Source organism: Eulemur rufifrons, chromosome 9 (genome assembly GCF_041146395.1).
Source record: "Eulemur rufifrons isolate Redbay chromosome 9, OSU_ERuf_1, whole genome shotgun sequence".
NCBI lineage: Eukaryota > Metazoa > Chordata > Mammalia > Primates > Lemuridae > Eulemur > Eulemur rufifrons.
The window spans coordinates 6,452,329-6,463,216 of NC_090991.1; the positions used below are offsets into that span (position 1 = coordinate 6,452,329).

A 10,888-nucleotide genomic window follows, 5' to 3' on the forward strand; every position below is an offset into this window, starting at 1 on the left:
CTCTAGTCTTGAAGGGGGTGGGGGGTGTCTTTTGAGAATGGGAGAACAGGGCAAGTGGCCCCTAAGTACCTCTTCCTGCAGGAAGACTTGGAGTTTAGCAGCTCTGCCCTGAAGAAGTGATATTGGATCTCACCTGCTCCTTTGGTTCTGAGCACTTCCTGTGGGAGGTGGTTTTGAGCTTTTGAGGGGGTCATGAACTTGGACTATGACATGTTGCAATGTGAAGATATAATAGCCTGTGTCAGCAGGACAGCCTGGCCCGTGGAACAAAGGCTGGATGTACCAAGGCCACCGAGCTCAGCAAACATGGAGGTCAGAGACCCCCGTTCCTGACTGTGCCCATGGTATAGAGCTCAGGGCATGCGAGCATGAATTCTGAGGCTGCCATAGGCTTAAATCTCTGCTATGCTGCTTGTGGGCTATGCATCTTGGGACATGTAACTTACTTTTCTGAGCCCCATTCACTTCTCTATAAAATGTGCTACAAAGGGGTAGATACAGGGGAGAAAAAGAAAAAGGAAAAAAAAAAAAAAAACTAAACCATGGGAATGTCCCTAGCATGGCGCCTGACACATAGGTCCTGGGAATGCTGGCTTCTTCCTGGCTGGTGGCCCATTTTTTCCTCTCCTCCTGGCTCCTGGCCTGGAAATTTGTCCCCTTTCCTGGCTGGTGTTGAGGGCTGATGACTGGTGTGCCCTCCCTGCTGTCCAGGGACCCCAGTTCCCTGCCTGCTTTCCCCACCTCACAGCCCAGCTCCCCCACGCACCCAGGCGCCTCCTGCAGAGGAACCTGGAGAGCTGTGTGGGGTGGGGATTGTGCGTGTGACCTCTGGAGCCGGACCTCCTGGGATTCAATCTTTGCTTAAGGCTATCCTAGCTTGGTGTCCCTGTGCCTCACTTATCTCACCTGTAAAATGGGAATTGTGGTAACAATAGGAGCTCTAAATGGGGTTTTCGGAAAGGGTTAAATGATGGAATACAAGAGGAGATTAGATCAGTTCCTGGCACCTAGTGAGCACCCAAGAAGTTGTCATCGTTTTCAGCCTGTGCTCTTCCTCTGCACTTCTAACCCCACTCCAGCATGCCTCTGCCAGCGGCCTCTTATCCCCTCTCCTCCTCTCTCCCTTCTCATAGCCCCAAACCCCATGGCACCCGGTTGGTGCCGCCCGGCAGTGGCACCAGGTACACCCCAAGGCAGTCCCCTTGCATGCACTGAATATTAGACACATGTGGGGCTCCAGGTGGTAGTGTCCCAGTGTCCTTTGACCTCTGAGCACTAGGATAGTGACGAAGTGATGGGTCTGAAGCCAGGAGGTGGGTGGGAGGGAGGTGACTGTGACAATGTTGCAGGGATTGCAGGAAAAATGAAATATCTCTGCTCTACCCAAACCCAGCATCCTCCTCCTCCTCTTTTCCTTTAAGGACCGTGCCGTTCAGGGCAAGCAGAAAGCCAAGATCACGGTGAGTTTTGTGGGCAGCCGAGTGGAAGAGATTGAAGAGCTTGAGAGGCAGAAGAGGCTGGCCCAGGAGGAGGGAAGAAGGAGGCCAAGGAGGTCCTGGGGGGCTGATCTGCCCCCCTTCTGGTGCCTGCTCTTGTTAATTCATGGGAACATTGACAGGCTGACCCTAGAGCAGCTTCCAGGCTCAGCCTGGGCCACTGATTCATTCTGGAAGCTCCCTTCTCCATCTCTCTCAATACTTGGCTTGTGGGAATGGAAAGGGTCAGGAGTTGCTGGTCTCTGCCCCGTCAGCATCTCAGAGCAGGGTCACCAGCTCCCACAAGGTTCTTGAGGAACAGTGCATGAAACCCACCCTGTCCCTTTTCACCCAGGCAGCACTGGGGGAGGAAGGACGTGTGGCAACGGGAGATGGGACGCATTTTACAGGAGTGAGTTAGTAGACATTGTCTTGGGCTTCTTGATGGAACAGAATGACAACACAGCAGACACTGTTACATATTATAGAATACAATTCAACATTACATCAATTCCTTTAGGCCTCAGATTAGATCAAATTCTCTCAAACAGAATAGCTACAAGGGCATACAACAATCTAGTGAGCCTAGAACGCGGATGCTGGCCCTGCTCTCTGATCCACGGACACGAGAGGAGTCGCTGCAGGTGATGCTGCGTTGCAGAAACGTGGCATCTGACCTGGGCTGCATTCACAGACCAGCTGCGTCCACAGCTCAGGCTTCCACGGAGGCAAAAGCCTCCAATGTCCTTCCTCAGTGTCACCCTGGAATGTTTCCTGCCCACACTCCCAGTGGGGATGAATGATGCTTAGACATCTTTCCTCAGTTTTCTGTGCTGAGAAACTATCTTGAGGGGGCAGGGAATGGAGGCAGGAAGAGCTGGACGCTGTGAAATCAGTCCAGAACTTGGGCTCCTTCTAGAGTCATGGTTGTCCCCAAACTTCCTCTCACTAAGACATCCATGGGACTAGCACTCACATGGGTCCCCCTCCCAAGCTGTGCCCAGACTCTAGGCTCTCGGGCAGAGGAGACGAGGTGCAGGGAGTGCGGGGTCCCAGTGAGCCAGCTAGGAGTGCACCCCCGTGACTCACCGTCTAAGAAAGCATTGAGGACTATGAGAGTGACATCGTAGGGCCATCTGCATTCATGTCAGAAGAAAGGAAAATGATCTGCAAGCTCTGTCGCTGAGGCACTGGAACTACAACTAGTGACATAGCACTTGTGACACCCCCAAGACTTGTTCCTGCTGCCTCCCACGCTCTTCCTTTCCCCTTTGCTAACTCTCATCTTTCCCTTTTGTCATCAGCTTAGATGGCATGGCCTCCAGGGATCTCTTTCTCCTCTCCCAAGTCTGGGGTAGCCACCTCCTGTGTCCCCCCAACGCCACCCACATCTCCCCATCGAGAACTCAGAACAGGGTATTCTAACTGCCAGAGGCTGGGCTGTGTCTCTCGCTTTGGAAAGCAAGATGAGAGGAGGACACTCCCAACCCAGGGCCCGGCCCGGAGCAGGGCACTCAATCAATATTTGCTTGTTTGGTGAATGGGGACAGGAATAACAGAAGTTGGGATTTTCTAAAGTGAATTCCGTCTCTAGAAACCTATAGATCATCAGGATGTGGAATTTGGTCCTCTCAGTGTTGCTGTTAATGGAGGTGAAGGGGAGAACGTCTCACAGAATCGCAATGCAGCTGTCTGTCTTTCTGTTCTAGACTCAGGGGTGGAGGCAGGAGTAGGAGGGAAGAAGGAGTTAGGGCAACGTGCATTTGTCCTTGGCTGATTGCCAAGGTCAGAGAGGAAAGCAGTCGATGAGAAGGGGTTAGGAGGTCAAGGGGAAACCATGACACCCCGTAGCCTACCCCGCTGCCTCTGGCATAAATATTATGTGATTGGGAATTAAACTTCCTCGACTGGCTAACTCCTAGAGCCACGTCCCGGGGCGTGTGCCGTCCTGGAGAGTGTTGTTCCCGGGTCTCCCTTTACTGTTCAGTCTTTGGAATGTTTGACACTTGTGACGTGTCTGGTCTCTTGAAATGCAAGTCAGTGTGTCACCCACCAAGGGAGCTGGGGCTGTCAAACCCAGTGGGTCAGAGTTCAGCCTTCCCTCCCTTCTCTGTAAAGGACTTCTATGGGTCAGTTTTGGTTCCAGAAGGATGTGAATGAAGAATTCAGCTCAGGCACTCAGATATGTAAACATGAGGTTCTCCCTGGGGCAGAGCCCACCCTCAAGGAATTTCCCAGCATGCACTGCACTTGGTGGAGCGTTAGATGAGTGATGCAGGAGCCGGGACGCGAACAGCAGGAGGGATGGCTGCAGCCGGGATCCAACAAAGCCTCAGTAGTAACAGAGAGACCAAGTGAGATACATCCAGCAACGTTCCCGTGCAGGCTGCAGCGCTGAGCTCTGGTTTTCCCACAGGGCCAGGAAGACAGTTTGCCTGGATCAGTTTCATGGCACCCCATGGAGGAAATGGGGTTGTTGGATGTTGGTCGTTAGATCTTCTTTTCCCAGTCAAGGTGGCAGGGTGACAGGGAAACCATCCTTAGCGATTCTGGAAGAAGGACTTGAGGTTCTGGAAGAAGCTTGACTTCTGTCTCTGCTTCTGTTTCTTTTTGATGATGGGCACCCACACCAGCCCACACACCAGCATCATGAGTCCCAGGGACAGGAACGCAGGCCCGGTCATCTTGAGGGCCGCAAAGCTCTTCTCGCCCAGGCTCAGCGTGTAGGCCAAGCAGGTGATGACCACGCCGAAGAGCAGGATGGCGCCGCCCACGGACATGATGACGATGGGCTTGCGGTAGATTTCCCAGTTACTCCTGGGGGCGGTGGTCCAGACAGACTCACTTCTGGAGCTGACGCACAGGGAGCTGGCGGTCTGGCTGGGCAGCAGGTCCTTGGCTTCCGGACACCTCTCATCGACCTCCAGGGCCTTGGGGAGAGCCTCCATCGTCACAGCTGCTCAGCACCGGGTACCTGGTACTGGCAACAGTTAGAAACAACAGTGAAGCCGAGGGAACCCCACACCCCCTCTCTGCACTCGGCATCCATCCCCAGCCCAGCTCTCGCTGAGGGGACGCAGCGTTTGCGTGCTGAAGCCAAAAGGAAAATCAAATGAAATTCACATAAATAAGAAACCACCCAAGCTGGTAGAGTGTTTTTTCTTGTGAGAGATAAATATTATATCATTTTAAACAATTTGCTTTTAATATTTAAAATACAGAATGGTGATGCCATTTTAAAAACAAACAAACAAACAAACAGACAGACAAAAGGTACAGTCTATTGAATGGCATCTTATTTTCAGACACAACCACTTTCTAGCTGTGTGATCTTGAGGGAGTTACTTAACCTCTCTGTGCCTCAGTTTTCTTATCTATAAAATAGGATAATATACTGCTTCTTTCACAGGGATTTCCAAAAGGGTTAAATGAGTTAAGGCATATAATGCACTGGAAGAAATGCCTAGCATGTGGCAAGCTCTCTATAAATGGTATCATTTGCCTATTAGAAGAGTGATACTTTATGTATAAATGTTTGCACATGAGCGCGCGTGTGTGTGTGTGTGTGTGTGTGTGTACACGCTGTGCCAGGCACTACACCAAACACTCCTTTATCAAATTGAAACTGCGCAATAACCTTGTGAATTAAGCATTAGTCCTGTTTTGCAGATGAGACAGTGAAGACTCAGGTGAAGCGACTTATTTAAGATCACAGGATAAGGCACTGCCGCAGCCGGGACTTGCACCCAGTCTGCTCTTGCTGGGCTGGGCGTAGGCTGGAGAAGACCATTTAGTGCAGCCTGGCATTTCACGTGCTCTGTCAGCACAGGAGAGTGGCGACTCAGGTTAAGAACGTGACCTTCAAAGGCCTAAATGCCACCTTTCCCACCCTCCTTGTTAATTACGTCAAGGCGGATTTCCACCTTCCCATCCTTAGGCCCGTTTAGGTGAGGAGTCTCGCTCAACTGCCTATTCCTGTGTCTCATCTGGAGCCCATCTACAGGCCCCTCAGTCACTGGGGCTCCCTCATCTCCTGGGAGGGGAGACAGGTGGTCACCTACGTGGAGCAATTTCAGAAACGTGGAGATGAACTGCTTGCCCATCAAAGAGTCTCCACCAGAGCAGTGCTTTCTCAAACCCATTTAATGTGGGATTAAAGCCTTCCATTCTGTAATTGTACGTGTGAGTTTGAGAGCCAATGTCTATGCATTTACAATAAGATAATAAAGTATAAATGACTGATGTTAGACACTTTGCTGAGGATAGGTTTTGTCTGAGAGGAAGAGGAGGCCAAGAGAGCCCAGGTCCCCTGCCCGGAAGGTGTTCACCAAGTCACTGCCCTGGTTCATCGTTGAGTTGTCTCCAAAGTGCCTAGTGCAGTGCTTGGTATCCAAAAGATTCTGTATATGTTTAATTAAATGAGTAAGTCAATGAACAACGTCCCTCCCTTCCTTCCTCCCTTCCTCTTCCTTCCGCTGGTCAAACTCAGGACCGCCCCCCACTCGCAGGGGCCAGGCTCTGCTAGCAGGAGCCTGCTGCCTCCCCTGCGGTGAACTCAGGTGGTCACTGCTCTAGCATAACTCTCTCCTCCTGCATCCTGAGTCCGCAAGTTCTCCCACTCTCCTCTGTTGGGGATCACTTTCCTCACTCGGTGCTCCCCCAAGCCTCCGCTCGCTCTCCCTCCTCCGATCACCCACCTTTCGTCCCTGGCTTCTGCCTTCTTCCCTCTCCAAGTATCCTGGGCTTCTTCCTCCGGCTTCTTCTTTCATGTTTCCAGGCGACCTCATGCCCCACTCACATCAGCATTTATAAATAGCCCCATTTGTGAGCGGGATGCGAGAGAGTTCTTGCCACAATTTTATTGGGGAAGGTGGGCTATTCATCCCAGTCACAATAAAACCCCCTCCCCACACCACACAGGATGCTCGCTGGAGGGCTAGGGTCACACCCAGATGTGGAGGGGGCGGGGTGCATTTTTGGAAACCATGTTACCGGCCTGGAGTAAAAGACAGCTCGGGATAAAGGAGATGGTGTCTGGAGCTGGTGCTTTCCAAGCCCTGGTGCTCCCCAAGCCCCGGTGCTCTGGAACCTCCCCCTTCCTCTTGACCAAGGCACGTCTACACAGAGAAGTGTCCTCCACGGAACGTGTTCTCCTTCAATCCTTCCTACAGTGTTAATTTCGGCTCAATCCCTCCAACCCTCCCGACTCCAGCCCTCCCCGCTCAGGCCTGAACCACTGCGTAGTGACTGCACTCTCTAGAACAAGCAGTTACAGATCCCTCCTCTTTGGCAGGGAGGAAATAGGAATTGCAAAATTACCAGTGTGTTCAGAATTTAGATATTCACATTCATATACTCAAGCAGAGAGGGTATTGGGATCTCTGCTTTTAAACACTCTGGGAAGTATTATTAGAATGTGCTTTTGTAGCCGTAGGCAGTCAGTGTTTGCTTCCCTTTGGATCCTGTGGTATGTCTGCACAAGCTAAATGGTCATTTAAAAAGTGATCTTGGCCAGGCGTGGTGGCTCAAGCTTGTAACCCTCGCACTTTGGGAGGTGGAAGCAGGAGAACCCCTTGAGGCCAGCAGTTGGAGACCAGCCTGAGCAACGTAGCCAGACCCTGTTTCTACAAAACAAAAACAAACAAACAAAAATTATCCAGGCATGGTGGCAGGTGCCTGTAGTCCCAGCTACTTGGGAGGCTGAGGCAGGTGGATCCCTTGAGCCTAGGAATTCTGAGGTCGCAGTGAGCTACGATGATGCCACTGCACTCTAGCTGGGGTGACATAGTGAGACCCTGTGTCAAAAAAAGAACAGTTATCTTTCCCCCTGTTGGCTTAGGGTAGGGAAGGGATCATAAAGTGTGTTATACATCCTTGTCTTGGTTACTGCAACCTGGTTTCATATGAGGATGTTTGATCATCTTGAGCAGGATTTTTTTTCTGGGTAGCCATTTCCAGCACTTTGCAGTGAAGACCCAGGGCAGACCTGACTGCTGTTCTCCGATGCTGGAAAGGCTGTGATGGAGGAATCAAAGTGCAGTGGTTCTCAGAGGGGCCAGAGATGAGGGCTGCGGCTCAGCAGGGCAGGGCCTGCTCCCAAGAGCTGCCACCTGGGAGCAGGTGGCCTCATGGACAGGATCTGTGCAGACACAGGGACCACTGCCAGGGACAATGGACTCCCGGATTCTGAGACAGGGAGGTGGGACTCATTGGGCCTTGCTGGAAACACCCAAGACATTCTCTTTGGCCCTGAGAGTAGGCCATTAGTTTAGTCTCGTTTTGCAAGGGCAGAGGCTGAGGGCCAGTGAGATTTAGGAGCTCGGCCAACTACACTTCCTGGCTCTGCCCCTTCCCACTGCCAACTTCACATGTGGCTGTGTTGGGATTCAGGCCAAGATCTTCGACCTCACTCCTTGTGCTACACCATGGCTGGTCCCCATGAGTCCCGAGGGTCCTTCGCCTACGAGAACCTTGAATTTTTCACTTTGGGGCTTCCTCCTGCAGTAAAGTAACTGCTCACTGAATATGAAATAACTTAGATTCGTAATTCCTGAACATGATCCACTGCACAATGTGAGAAATAAGAATCCTGTTGTATGTTTTCACACTGTTATGTTTATTCAATTTAAAAGACTATCTTTTATTCTGAGATTAGATCCTTCTTTTTTAGCATTAGCAACTTCTTCGTTTTATGAAATGATCACAATGGAAGAAGATCATTGGTGGGGTTGATATTTGTACTTGCCAAGAAAAAACTGGCCGTTCTATATATAGCTGTCTGTCTGTCTGTCTATCTAACTATCTGTCTATCTAGATTGCAATAGCCCATGAAATCCCAAAGAACGGGACCATTAATGTATTTTACTTACTTGGGAGGAAGGATGGGCAGGCAGGGCTGCATTTCTAGGCAGAGGCTGAAAAGAGAAGCAAGTTCTCTTCCCTTGAACCGCAGAATGTGACTCTATTTGGAATAAGGATCATTGCAGATACAACCAAGGTAAGGATCTTGAAATAAGAACATCCTGAATTCGGGTAGGTCCTAAACTCAGTGGCTGGGGTCCTTATAAGAGAAAGGAGAGGGAACTTTGGCACACACAGGGTGAGGCTGTGTGCAGAGGAGACAAGAGTGAAGAGAAGCTTTCGCAAGCCAAGCCACGCCGGGCGTTGCCGGCAGCCGCTGCAGTCTGGGGGAACAGTGTGAAATTTATTCTCCCTCAGAGCCTCCGGAAGGAACCCAGCCCTGTGGACACCTTGGCTTGGACTTCTGGCATCTACAAACACTAGAGAGTGAACTTCTGTTGTTTTGATTCACTGTTTGTGTCCTTTGTCTCAGCAGCCCTACAAGATGAATACAGGTGGTTTCCGCTAAGGTCCTGGCGCCCCAGAGGTGGAGGAGGACGGAGGGCCTGAGAGCTGCGTCTGGGAAGAGCTGGGGAGGCTGGAGTCACAGATGTCTTGCGCTAACCACAGATTTGCACGTCCACTTGCCTTCAGGACGGCAATCTGAGAAGGGTGGGTGGATCCTTTTCCCCCAGACGGCAAGTTTGGAGTGTGAGAAGGCTGATTTACTGCAATGGAGACTTATTTCTAGTACACGACCAGGGCTGAGCAGGCGGCGGCTGTCGCTAAGAAGCAGGCTTGTCTGGGACTGTGTCTTAGCGAGAAGGAAACTCCGCAGGAGACTCCTACCAGGAGAAGTCAGATGAAAAGAATTCATGCTATGTGGTTCCATTTACATAAATTCAAAACTATGTAAAACGGCCTGTGCTAGGAGAGGTCAGGACAGTGGCTACCTTTGGTGGGGGTAGTGAGTAGAGGGGGACACGGTGGGGATGTCTGGGGTGCTGGCAATGTTCTCATTCTTAACCCGGCAGCTGGTTGCGAAGGTGTGTACCAGGGGAGTGGCACGCTTGTGATGTGACCACCTTTCGGTGTATACATTTTATGGCAATAAAATGCTTAAACGAAGAGGATTAAAAAGATATAACTAAATGCAATATGTCCCTTTCTTTAGATTCTGATTAGAAAAAAAAAAGTTGTACAAAGACGTTTGGAATCATTAGTGAAGTTTGACCATGGACTTGGCAAGTCTTAGTGTGAACCATGATCCCTTTTCCTTCTCCCTTCCCCACAAACAGATCCACCCCTGGAGATCTGTTGCTTTCCCTCCTCCAACCAGCCTGGTTTTCCCTAGGTAGTTCCTGGCCTTTAAGGTCAAGTTAACTGCACACACCCTTAGTGCTAAGATAATGAAAAGGCAAACTCTTTTCATTATCTTTCATTTCAAAGGGGTGATCATAGCAAAATTGGTTTCTACCTCCCATTTTGGTGGATTCTTTTTCTATTGCATTATAATTTTAGTTCATTTTTTTAACTGAAAATATTTATTCAGGGACTTTTTTGTGCCAAACTCGAAGCTTGAGCATTGCATATGCTAAAGAGAAGAGGACACGAGGACACATGTCAGATCTCTGGAGCTCACAGGCAAGTGAGTCAGACCAAGGGGAAAAGGGCATTTTTTGCATAATGCAATGAATGTTGCAATAGGGCCAAGCACAGGACGCTACAGAAGCGCATGAACCCAGTCTCGGTAAGCTTCTGGGTAAACCTTCTGGGAGAACTGACTTCCTCAAGAAAAACTGAAGGATTAGCAGAAGGTACATAAGGGTTGGTGAGGGAGAGACTTCTAGACAAGCAGACATGCAAGTGCGACCTCTCAGGGACACCCTAAGGAATTGATTTTGCTGCAGACTAGGGTGCTTTGCTTGTTGAGTGTCCAGGGAGGGGAGTGTTGTATTTCAATACAAGGCTGGGAGTGGAGGCAGGAGCCAGGTCACACTGCCCACCACCTGTGTTTGTACAGCCTGCCAGCCAAGAATGGATTTAAAAATAACATTTTAAATGGTTGCAAAAATTTCAAAGAAGAATAATATTTTGCAATACATTAAAATTATATTAAATTTAAATTTTGGTATCCCAAATACAGTTTTTTTGGGGGACACAGCTAAACCCCTTCACTTACATATTAGCAGCCTTTGTACTATAGTTTCTGCAGTTTCAACAGAGACCCTACGGCCAGCAAAGCTTAAAATATTCACTATTGGGTCCTTTACAGAAAGAGTTTGCTGACCTGTGATACAGAGTACTGGGTGTGTGGGTGAAGAGTGGGCAATAGCAAAGCAACAAAGGGTTTCGGTAAGAGGAGCTATGTGATTGATTTTCTTTTCTTTTCTTTTTTTTTTTTTTTTTTTTTTTTTTTGAGACAGAGTCTCACTCTTTTGCCCTGGCTAGAGTGCCATGGCGTCAGCGTAGCTCACAGCAACCTCAAACTCCTGGGCTTAAGCAATCCTTCTGCCTCAGCCTCCCGAGTAGCTGGGACTACAGGCATGCGCCACCATGCCCGGCTAATTTTT

The 10,888-nt window shown here is 49.9% G+C and overlaps 1 protein-coding gene across 1 annotated transcript; it reads right to left on the reverse strand.

Moving 5' to 3' along the window:
- Nucleotides 1–4,015: 4,015 nt before the first annotated feature.
- PIRT (phosphoinositide interacting regulator of transient receptor potential channels) lies at nucleotides 4,016–5,824 on the reverse strand. The gene is made up of 3 exons (XM_069483084.1): nucleotides 5,728–5,824; nucleotides 5,365–5,508; nucleotides 4,016–4,431 (listed from the first exon to the last, which is right to left on the reverse strand). The coding sequence occupies exons 1-3, from the start codon at nucleotides 5,822–5,824 to the stop codon at nucleotides 4,016–4,018; spliced, it is 657 nt and encodes a 218-aa protein (XP_069339185.1).
- Between the last annotated feature and the right edge of the window lie 5,064 nt (nucleotides 5,825–10,888).